We start from the raw sequence: 12,798 nt of genomic DNA on the forward strand, positions 1-12,798 counted from the left end.
AGGAAGTGAATAAGGTTATAAGTAGATATGGATTAGGGCAGACTGTTTGGGATGGAGGACAGGAAAATAGGAGACTGTCAGGTACCTATATTTTAGGTGTCATCAGAATGGTGTTACGGTGGCCAAAAAGAGATTAGTAAAGCTGATCAAACACTCTAGTGAAGAGAAAATTTAAAGGCAGGTAATCACAGTTTATCCAACTTTTTTTCTTTTCTTTTCTTTTTGCCTTTGGTAGTTTAGAAAAGTGTGTCCTATCTGGGGTCATCATAGTAGTAATTTTTACTTCCCAGTTAACTTTCTGGTAATGCAATTTAGAATTGTAAGAGAACCGTGTAAGGTGTAAAATTTTATCTAAGTTAGCCTGGATACTGGCAGAAAACATGAAACTCCTGGGTCAGAAACAATGAGCTCTCTTACTCATGGCACAACAAGCATCACAACTTTCATGCTCATGGTGGATACCTTTGCCCCTCAACTCTCATAAAGGTGATGTAAATGGCATAGGTGGATCCTGCACTCACAGTTAGTTTTCATCATAGCCGAGGAACCCCAAGCTTAGGGAACCCTAATCTTTTATAACGGTCTACAAGTGTAGACATCTGCCTGTCATTTCTTCCAGAGGGAGGTGACATTGCTAAATAGTAAACAGGCTCACTGCTATAGAGGGAGACATCACCTCTATTTTTCAAGGTTTTTGCCTATGAATATCTTTGAAAAGATGAAGGTAGTCGGGCCTTTTTGTTGTTGTTGTTGAAAAACTGTAGAAGTATAAGAGACCCATGCAGAATTTGTTTCCTAAGAGGAAGTGATGAGCGTGAAAAGTCCTTGAGCTCTGAGTGTTCTTGGCTTTTGTACTCTGTTCTATTTTTTTCCAGCTTTTAAAACAGAGTTGGCAAACTTTCTCTGTAGTGGGGCCGATATTAAATATTTTAGGCTTTGTGAGCCATATGATTTCTGTCATAACTATGTAACTGGTTGTTATAGCAGGAAAGCAGCCATAGATAGTAAGTAAATGGATGAATCTGGTTATGTTCCAGTAAAGCTCTATGGACACTGAAATTTGAATTTCATATGATTTTTAGGCATCATAAAATACTTTTTTTCAACCATTTAAAAATGTAACATACATTCTTAGCTTGTGGGCTATACAGAAACAGGTGGCAGGCCAGATTTGGCCTGCAGGCCATAGTTTGGCAACCTCTGTAATATGAGGTATTTTAAAAATACAATACATGGTTTTATTATAGCAGTCTTGTATATGAGAAATCATAAGTAACATTTTATAGCAATTGATGGTTCTAAAATGCTTACTCCTAAATTATTCTAATTTAGCTTCACAGTAAACCTGGAAGATAAGCATTATTATCTCTATTTATAGTGAGGAAACTAATGCATAGAGAAGGAAGATGACTTGTCCAAATTCATAAAGCTAGTAAAGTGTCACAGCCAAGACGAATTATATTCTGGACTCTTTACTCCATCATATTGTGCAGTTTAAACTTTTATAATCGGAGCATCATGCCACTATATCTTTTTAATACCCATTGGTGCCAGAATGCTTAGAATTTAGTCTATAATAAATAGTAGTGATAATAATCATGTTCATTTCTAATTTTCTTTATTACTATATTCTGCTGCCTAGCTATTTTAATCTTTGATAATTGATGTTTTGACAAAGGCTGGATATGGGAGGTAAAGGACATTTGTTACAGTTTATTAAAGGTTTGGCAGTTGGACAGTATAATTATTCATATCCTGTATTTCTTCTTTACATTTTCAAAGGTAATAGTTAATTTTATTTTCAGGTGTACACTAGGAAAATAAACAATAAGGGTTGTTTCCCCTAAATCATTTGTATTCACACTAAACTAATGCTTTATTTAGTAGTGTCATCATAATTTTTAAACTCAAGATGTTGAGAACATTTTCTGTAATAATGTACTTCTTGGATTATTTCCTTACCAGGTGGTGGAAGATTATGCTGGAAGATGGCAGGTCCCTTTGCCACAGCTTCAGGTTCTTCAGACTGCACTCTGCTGTTTTACATCAGCCAGTGCATCATTCCCAGATGAATGTGAGCACGTACAGTATGTTTTGAGTAGCCTTGCTTTGTAAGTACTTTTTACTTCTTATGAGAATTGGGTTTTGGTTATTTTCTCTGTGAAAGGAGCCTTTCCTAAAGTCTTCCCTCAGAAAGAAATTTCCAAAACCCTGGATGGTTATAAAGAAAAAAAAAGAGAAGCGAAAAAAGAAATTTCCATTTTTTCATTTAAGTATTTAGGTTTAACTTTGAACATATAGCCATAATTTACTTTTAATTTTAGAGTTAAATGGCATTTTTGCATAGATTCTTATGGTCACTACCATCACTTTCCTTTTTTAATTCCCTAGCTCTAATGGTAAGTCCCAAAATACAGCAATTGAGGCCATCAGAGTTAGCAGAGGGATCTTAAATCAGTCCAGAAAGAGCTTAGGAAACTCCTGGGTTTTGAAAATACTTTAGAAGAATTCAAAAACCAGGAGTTTCCAGTTTTTTTTTTTTTTTTTTCCTTGAGCCCTTGTATTTATTTATTTTTTTGCTCTGGCAGATCCTACTAAAGTTACAGTAAAGACATAAAAGAGAGAACAGTGAAAATAAAGTAGAGAAGAGCCATCAGTGAATGAAAGATTTCAAAAATTTTGTAGGGCAGAGAACACAGAAGAGTGAGTGGTCACAAACATGACAGAACAAGTCACAACTTCGCTTTTTGTTTTGTGCACATGCGCGTGCCTCAGATCACACATCACAATAACATGTTGTAAAATCATTTATCAGCCATTAGAAAATACAATAGAAAATATCAGAGAATGTCTTATAGGATCAGTATTACTTAGTGAAATTCTTGTTTTATATGTTTATTTTTATGTTTGTATGTATACTTGATTATCTGTAAAACATTTAAAAAACCTGTAGCAATTAAAGCAGTTATCCTCTGCCTTATAAGATAGAAGGTCTAATTTGTCCTGTGCTCCCCCTCCCCCACCAGCCCCCAGAATCCTAGAGAGGTGTAGAATTTGAATATGCAAGGCATGAAATAGAGAGCAGGGAATTAGATACTTTGGGAGAATGGAGATAAAGGAGTTAATTACAGTTTTTCCATTCAGGCCAATCACCAAACCCTAGGGCCAAGTTGGGGTAGGGAAACAGTTGCTTTTTTCCCCCCTCTAAAGAATTAAATGACTTTGGAGCAATGACCTTTGCATTCTGGCAGTTAAAGCTTCCTCTTTGAGGCAGCTAGTTAATCACTTAACTACTCTAAAGAAAAACTTGTCATTCACCAAAGTCTAGACATGCTACTAGACCTCCCAATTAATCTGTTAATGGCCTTACTCTTACATACTAGTGGGATTTGGGAATCCTGAGACAGTTGAGGAATGCCTTCAACATTAAAAAAATAGTGAAAATTTTGGAAGAAAATAAAAGAATAAAAGAAAAGAAATGAAAAATATAAAATCTATAACATACAGTTTCAGGGAGAGTTAAGATGATATGTGTAACATTAAAACACCAACATACCAAGCTATGTGAATGGAATAATGAGATACCAAATAAGAGTTTGTGTAAATTAAATCTGATGATGGTTAAAATTTAAAGTTCTGTAGGAGGAAATTTGGAGGGTAAAGTTGGAGAAATAATCCAGGATGTAAAACAGAACCAAAGAGAAGGAATGTATCAAAGAAAAAAAAATGATTTGGTGCCTTTATGTAGGAGGTTCATTATCTCACTAGTTGGAGTTCCAGAAAAAGAACTTAAAATATATTGGAGGAAAATTTTAAAGAAAAAAATAAAAGAATTTTCTAGAACTGAAAGTCGTGAACTTCCAGACTGAAAGAGCTCAAGACGTGCTTAAGACAGTAAATATAAAAGATTTTCAGCTAAATACATCATTTTGTGATTTCAAAATACCAAGAATGAAAAAACAGATACAAACACCTTGTAACAAGGAAAAACTAGGTCACCTACAAAGGAACAAACATCAAATTGGTATCAGTCTTCACACAACTCATACAACTAACTGTGGGTAGTAGAATATAATGAATCAGTGTCTTGAAAGATTGGAGGAGAAATTATTTTCAATGTAGGATTTTATTCTTACCCAAACTGTAAGTGAAGTGTGAGAGTTAGAACATTTCTAGGTATGTAAGGATATAGAATATTGACTTGTTGACATACCCTTTCTTTTAGGAAGTTATTAGAGAACGTGTTCTAGAAAATAGTGGCTTTTTTACATGAGGTAGAGGGAAGAGAAGACCTAGGATCACTGTTAAGTAGTAGGATCACTGTTAACTGATATATCACCTTGAAGAGGGAAATACTCAGTAAACATGGAGATTTGAGAGTAACCTTGAGAATTTAGAACAATTTAAGGCAGGGATAAAAGGCAAAGAATTAAATACTCCAGGAAAATTAAAAATAATATGAACGGTGGAAAAAACACAGAATTATAGCAAACTACTTTAATATGTAATGAATCTTATTTACATAGTTTTTTAAATGTAAATGATGTTTACTGGCTTTAAACTTTTAGTAGAGTACAAAAATAATTATAGTTACAGATCAAAAAATTATTAACCATACAATATAAGATTATTTGATGGAAGTTACAGTTGAAAGTAAAGAATACGGTCACTAAAAAATATCCTTTGATTCTTATTTTACAAAATGGAGTATCAGTAGTACATGAAACCATAAATAAATGTGTAAGTTACAAAGATCAATAATAGAGGAAATAATAACTAATGTGAATGTGGAATTGGTTGTGTGAGGAGTTAAATTCTCTTCTCCCACAGTAGGAAGTTAAGAGGTAATATTTAAAATTGGTAAATAAGGAAGTACTGACAAAGCTTATTATCAACAGCTATTAAAAATTTTGAAAGCTATTAATTCTAGGGTATTGGACTAGTGAGAGAGAAGACTGAATTCTTTCTGTACAGTTAGCATTTTTAAATATTGAAGATGTATTAATTTCATATATACGAACTATATATTTTTTGCTTTATATATGTATACAAAATTTAAAAGAGTGCATGTACATTGTGTATTTTTACAAGTTTATTTATAGATACTTAAAATTATAGGTGAGAACTGTGTGAGGTGATAGATACGTTAACTAGCTTGATTATAGTGATAATTTCACTGTTACTTGTATATCAAAACATGAAGTTGTGTACCTTAAATACATGCAATTTCTGTTTGTCAGTTATACCCCAGTGAAGTTGAAAAAAAAAAAATTGGAGGAGGAAGGAGAGTTTAGAAAATAACCTTATAGAAGCAATTTGTAAGAGCAATGTGGTATTAAAAAAAACTGTATTATTTGAAAATATATATTTCTTTTATTTTTTTATGATACCCAAGTGAATATGGAAGATGTATTAGGACTTTTTGATTAAAATTGACAAATAGTCAAGCTAGCTTAAGCAAAAAAAGAAGGGTATGGGGGATTTATTAGATGACTATACACTGTGGAACAGCAAGGACTAGAACTAGTTTCAGGATTTTCTGAATCCAGAGAATAAAATATCACCTAGAACCGTTCTCCCCCTTTCTTATCCTCATTCACTCAGGGATCCTGACAGTTCTGCAGTTAAGCTTAATTAAAACCAAGAGGTTTGTCCCTACCCCATTTGTAATCCTCAAAATATTTCTGGAAACCTGAGGCCAGCCAACGTTATGTGCCTCCTGCTTTGACTAATAGCTGTGTTAAGGAGAGTATAGTAAGATTTTTGGCTCAGTCTGATGATCAGCTCACCCCATGGCTGGGGGGAATAAGGATACTAAATTGACAGCCCAATGAGAACCATAGAAATGTTGGAGGGGTAAGGGGTTCCCTCAAGAAGTAAATGAGGTAGTGTGAAACAGAGCTGCTAGGTAAACAATCATAACAGATATCCACTACAAATAATTTTATGTGTCATTTTAAAAGCTACCAAAATAGTTTTAGTTATTTTCTAATGATTTCTGAGGAGAATAAAATAAGTATTAAAAGAAGTACATTATTTATAAACTAAAGATATATTAATCTTGTTTCACCTGTTTTCATCCCCCCCCTTTTACCTGTATAAGCTTTGTTAACATTTGTGTTATAATGGGAAATGCTTTTAAGGTTTTCAGAAGCACTTCATTATTTTTTTAATTTAACTAATTTGTTTGTTTTTGTTTCATTGCTTCCTATCTTTTTTGCTACTGCAAATGAAAAAATAATCTATTAAGCAGAAGCAAATCTTATCTTGAGATGGACAGTGTTAGGGGGAAAAAAGTAAACTATTTTAGTAGTTTGTCAAAGAATAATGTTTCTTGTAAGGAAAATTTCCTGCATTACTAGAGTTTACTTTAACAGAAAAGTTATTTGTAATACCAGATACAAATACAAATATAAAATACAAATACAAAAGTATTTGTAATACCAGAAGAAAAATGAGGAAATAAAAACATGGTGACACTAGTAAGAGAATAAAGAGTCTGTAACAGTGTTCAACTTACTGAAATAAATATATAAACTGGAACATTCTAATTCCATAATCATTCATTCAGTAAATCTCTTGTACTTGGTTCTAGGCTAAATATTTTAGAAAATAAGAGAGATAAATCCTTGTTATTAAAGACCTTACAAAGCTAAAAAATATTAAACAAGCAGTCCCACTGTTTGTAATTATAATTATGAAGGAATTACAGGGTACCATGAGAGAGTATAACAGGGGCTTGACTTGGTCTGGGAGGTCAGGGAAAATTTGTTGGGTAAGCTAACAACTCGAGCTGAACTCTGAACAAATGAGCTGAACTCCGAACAAATGATAACAATTAGATGAAGGAGCAGAAGAGCCTCCCAGGGATGGCAAATAGAATGTACAAGGTGACTGGACAAGATGTCAGGATATTAATGGATTTCAGTATAATTCATATCTGTTTGTTGAATTCTTGTTTGTGATCTGTATCATGTACGTAATGTTTTTTATTCCCTTGACATACTAAAAAATTATAGATGAGCTAAAGAGTTAACTTAAGTAATACCTACAAGATTTTGTTTTATATAAATATATATATTGTAAGAGTGTGTGTGTGTGTGTGTGTGTGTGTGTATAAAACATGTTAAACATATAAGTTACTATATTCTGTGGCAGTATTATCTGGTCCATATATCCATCTTCATAAAAGCCTGTCTGTCTTATAAATTACACATATGTGAAGATGTGCTTTCAATAAACTGGGAGACCACAAAAACTAGTTTTATGAAGGTCTTATTTACAGGGAAGGAAGATGGATTCTGTTTTTATTTATACTTGAGTTTTTTTTTTTTTTTAATTTTGTGGCAATGAATAAAGTCACAGAGAGAACGGTCTTAAGTTGGCTAATTATGATTTTACCTAGGTTGACTCTTTTTATAAGCATATTTTCTAAAGAAATGAAGATTTAGCTGTGTGTGTATGTATTTGCACTAAAAAGGACCTCAGGTTAAATCTCTTTTATAGATAAGAAAACTTAGGCCTGAGCTGGTGTAGGGGACTTTTGTAAGTCTGAGTTAAGTTATTTTTCCCCCCTGTTGTTTTCTTATTTTAAATTGGTTAAACACTGGTTTCTGTTTTACTGGTAAAACTGAGCCAAACACCCTGAAACTAAGTGGATCTTTAGGCAGAGAACTTAGACTTTACCAGTTTTATATAAAATAAAAGCAAACTTCAATGCTGCCTTCTCAGCCACCTTTAACCCAACAGAAAGTAAATGTTCATAGATTTTAGCATTCCACACAGGGTTCCATGATGGAAAGTACATATTTGCCTGGGATCCATTAGGTCCACAAAGATCTGTATGATCCACTGGAGAGGGAACTAGTTCAGCTAGTAATGTTTATTATGTGTAGTGTCAAATACTAAAAATGTATACCCTAATATGCCAAGTTGCCTGTAAGAGAAGACCAAAAAGCCTTCTCTTTCATGGAATTAAATGGATATAATCAGCGTCTCATTTAGAGTGGCTAGACATTCATATGTTAGGCCACACATGTATGATAGATCAGTAACCCTTTCTGACTATATTGCTGAGTTGGATTATATTTGAAACATAGAATTTGTGCCTATCTTCTATTCAAGTTTAATTGGTTGTATATAACTTAGGAATAGGCTTCAACTAACTTAGGAAATAGAAATAGCCTAGAAATTAAAGGAAGAAAGGATAATTATAAGGGCTGTGTTTATCTTATGGCCCCATCCATATATTCTTTGTCTGCAACATGTAGCTCTCTTTTTGCTTCTTGACTTTTTTTTTTTAATTTTTAATTTTTTATAAACATATGTTTTTATCCCCAGGGGTAAAGGTCTGTGAATCGCCAGGTTTACACACTTCATAGTACTCACCAAAGCACATACCCTCCCCAGTGTCCATAACCCCACCCCCCTTCTCCCAACCCCCCCTCCCCCCTGCAACCCACAGTTTATTTTGTGAGATTAAGAGTCACTTATGGTTTGTCTCCCTCCCAGTCCCATCTTGTTTCATTTATTCTTCTCCTACCCACTTAAGCCCCCATGTTGCATCACCACTTCCTCATATCAGGGAGATCATATGATAGTTGTCTTTCTCCGCTTGACTTATTTCGCTGAGCATGATCCGCTCTAGTTCCATCCATGTTGTCGCAAATGGCAAGATTTCGTTTCTTTTGATGGCTGCATAGTATTCCACTGTGTATATATACCACATCTTCTTGATCCATTCATCTGTTGATGGACATCTAGGTTCTTTCCATAGTTTGGCTATTGTGGACATTGCTGCTAAAAACATTCGGGTGCACGTGCCCCTTTGGATCACTACGTTTGTATCTTTAGGGTAAATACCTAGTAGTGCAATTGCTGGGTCATAGGGCAGTTCTATTTTCAACATTTTGAGGAACCTCCATACTGTTTTCCAGAGTGGTTGCACCAGCTTGCATTCCCACCAACAGTGTAGGAGGGTTCCCCTTTCTCCGCATCCTCGCCAGCATCTGTCATTTCCTGACTTGTTGATTTTAGCCATTCTGACTGGTGTGAGGTGATATCTCATTGTGGTTTTGATTTGTATTTCCCTGATGCCGAGTGATATGGAGCACTTTTTCATGTGTCTGTTGGCCATCTGGATGTCTTCTTTGCAGAAATGTCTGTTCATGTCCTCTGCCCATTTCTTGATTGGATTATTTGTGCTTTGGGTGTTGAGTTTGCTAAGTTCTTTATAGATTTTGGACACTAGTCCTTTATCTGATATGTCATTTGCAAATATCTTCTCCCATTCTGTCAGTTGTCTTTTGATTTTGTTCACTGTTTCCTTTGCTGTGCAAAAGCTTTTGATCTTGATGAAATCCCAATAGTTCATTTTTGCCCTTGTTTCCCTTGCCTTTGGCGATGTTCCTAGGAAGATGTTGCTGCGGTTGAGGTCAAAGAGGTTGCTGCCTGTGTTCTCCTCAAGGATTTTGATGGATTCCTTTCTCACATTGAGGTCCTTCATCCATTTTGAGTCTATATTTGTGTGTGGTGTAAGGAAATGGTCCCATTTCATTTTTCTGCATGTGGCTGTCCAGTTTTCCCAACACCATTTATTGAAGAGGCTGTCTTTTTTCCATTGGACATTCTTTCCTGCTTTGTCGAAGATTAGTTGACCATAGAGTTGAGGGTCTATTTCTGGGCTCTCTATTCTGTTCCATTGGTCTATGTGTCTGTTTTTGTGCCAGTACCATGCTGTCTTGATGATGACAGCTTTGTAATAGAGCTTGAAGTCCGGAATTGTGATGCCACCAACTTTGGCTTTCTTTTTCAATATCCCTTTGGCTATTCGAGGTCTTTTCTGGTTCCATATAAATTTTAAAATTATTTGTTTCCATTTCTTTGAAAAAGATGGATGGTACTTTGATAGGAATTGCATTAAATGTGTAGATTGCTTTAGGTAGCATAGACATTTTCACAATATTTATTCTTCCAATCCAGGAGCATGGAACATTTTTCCATTTCTTTGTGTCTTCCTCAATTTCTTTCATGAGTACTTTATAGTTTTCTGAGTATAGATTCTTAGCCTCTTTGGTTAGGTTTATTCCTAGGTATCTTATGGTTTGGGGTGCAATTGTAAATGGGATTGACTCCTTAATTTCTCTTTCTTCTGTCTTGTTGTTGGTGTAGAGAAATGCAACTGATTGCTGTGCATTGATTTTATATCCTGACACTTTACTGAATTCCTGTATAAGTTCTAGCAGTTTTGGAGTGGAGTCTTTTGGGTTTTCCACATAGAGTATCATATCATCTGCGAAGAGTGATAATTTGACTTCTTTGCCGATTTGGATGCCTTTAATTTCCTTTTGTTGTCTGATTGCTGAGGCTGGGACTTCTAGTACTATGTTGAATAGCAGCGGTGATAATGGACATCCCTGCTGTGTTTCTGACCTTAGTGGAAAACCTTCCAGTTTTTCTCCATTGAGAATGATATTTGCGGTGGGTTTTTCATAGATGGCTTTGATGATATTGAGGTATGCGCCCTCTATCCCTACACTTTGAAGAGTTTTGATCAGGAAGGGATGCTGTACTTTGTCAAATGCTTTTTCAGCATCTATTGAGAGTATCATATGGTTCTTGTTCTTTCTTTTATTGATGTCTTGACTTTTTATTTATTATTTTGACCAACACTTACTCAAAACCTTCTCCAATTTTGTATCTGTTATCTTTACTAATCATTTGTGGCAGGTGATTTCATTTATTTTATAGAGAAATCTAGGCTGGCTAGCCTGTTTCCTTGTTTTCTCTCTTTAAAGAAATGATTTCTGGAGCTCCTCGTTGGCTCAGTTGGTAGAGCATGTGACTCAGTCTCAGGGGCACGAGTTGAAGCCCCAAACTGGGCATGGAGCCTACTTAAAAATTAATTAAATAACTAAAAAAAGAAATAATTTCCTTTTTGTGGCAATTGGCGGTCTTAATTTCATTCCCATACTAAATTCCCTTGGCATTGCTTTTTCTTTACCTTTACATTAGAATATTTTGTTTTCAGGATTTGTTGTAGCTAAAGTCAACATTAGACAAACCTGCATGCATTTGTTTATACTGGCTATGTTTAGAAACTCAGCATTTCATTTGGTGCTAGTTAGTAGTGCCTAGAATCATTTTTCCTTATAATTTTGGCCTGTATTGCTCCATTTGTTAATTTTGGGATGAAGCAGTTGAGACTTGGCAGAGATAGAGAGGGATTATTAACTGGTATATTTGTTGACAGAGATGAAAAGTGATCAGGTGATGATATACCCTATTCCCATCTGTGTTGGTATATATCAGAACCTAGAGGTATATATATGTGTAGTTTTACAGCATGGTATTTATGGCTTTTTGAATATAATTGAAGGAAGGCTTGATAATTCTTGGTCAGTTGAGATACACAAAAACTAAAGAGAAAAAGCAGTAGACTAAAAGCTGTTACTATTTCACTGCTATTAGGAAAGATGATTTATTCTTTAGAAGAAGATGTATATAGTATATACATGTATGTATGTATATTATGTATATACATACATATACATACATACATATACATGTATGTATGTATATTATGAATGGTGTAAATACATGTTTGAGTTTTTCTGAATTTGAATGTCTTTATTTTGGGCTAAGCCAGATTCCTGAAAAACTATAGATTTGAACCTTTCAACTTGTCCTCCCTTCCTCCTGATAGCTTTGGTCTGTAAAACTGGATCATAATAGTGGAATAATACAAGAAGAAGAAGAAAAAAGAAATGCTTCTGAAATTGTTGGAAAAATGACAGAGTTTTGCCCATTGCTCCTTATACAGAAACCTTGAGAACATTCCTTTAGATGCACCTAAATCACATAAAAGCAAATATTAAGAGATCTAAAGGGAGAAATAGACAGCAATATAATAATAGTAGGAAACTTTAATATCCCACTTTTATCAGTAGTTAAGATCATGCAGATAAAAATTAAGGAAACATTGGCCTTAACACATTAGACCTGATGGACTAAACAGACACACATAGAATATTCTATCCAAAAGAAACAATATACATTCTTCTCATGTGCACAGGATAGATCATTTATTAGGCCACAAAAAGGTCTTAATACGTTTAAGAAGATTGAAATAATATTAAGCATCTTTTCTGACCATAGAGGCATAAAAATAAATCAATTACAACAAGAAAACTAGAAGAACTACCAATATGTGAAGATTAAACAGCATTCTATTGAACAAATGGGTCAAAAAAGAAGTCAAAGAGAAACCAAAACAACCTTGAGACAAATGAAAATAGATATATATACAACATACCAAAACTTATAGGATGCAGCAAAAGCAGTACTAAAAGGAAAGTTCAGGAGGGTAAATGCCTACTTAAGAAGCAGGAAAGAGCTCAAATAAATAACCTAACTTTACATTCCAAGGAACTAGGAAAAAAAGAACAAATGAAGCCAAAAGTTAATAGAAGGAAATAAATAAAGATCAGAATGGAAATGAACGACTAACCAAAAGAAAAGATAAAACTAAGAGCTGGTTCTTTGGAAAGAAAAGTAAAATTGAGAAACCTTTATCTAGATTCATCAATAGAAAAGGAAGACACAAAATCAGAAATAGAAGATAGTACAGCTGATACCACAGAAATACAAAAGATAAGAGACAACTATGTACAGTTATACACCATCAAATTTGACAACCTAAAAGAAACGTAAATTCCTAGAAGCACACAATCTACCAAGACTGCATCATGAAGAAATAGAAACCTAAACAGGCTAATTACTAGAAAGGAGATTGACTCA

The 12,798-nt window shown here is 34.3% G+C and overlaps 1 protein-coding gene across 1 annotated transcript in view; it reads left to right on the plus strand.

Annotated features, from left to right (window-relative positions):
• ZNF654 (zinc finger protein 654) overlaps positions 1-12,798 on the plus strand; it is an 81,999-nt gene that overhangs the window by 21,992 nt on the left and 47,209 nt on the right. Inside the window, exon 2 of the mRNA XM_044251168.1 lies at positions 1,966-2,111. Coding sequence (XP_044107103.1) covers positions 1,966-2,111 — 146 coding nt within the window. The remainder of the gene's footprint in view (positions 1-1,965; positions 2,112-12,798) is intronic.

The sequence above is a fragment of the Neovison vison genome, chromosome 6 (genome assembly GCF_020171115.1).
Source record: "Neovison vison isolate M4711 chromosome 6, ASM_NN_V1, whole genome shotgun sequence".
NCBI lineage: Eukaryota > Metazoa > Chordata > Mammalia > Carnivora > Mustelidae > Neogale > Neogale vison.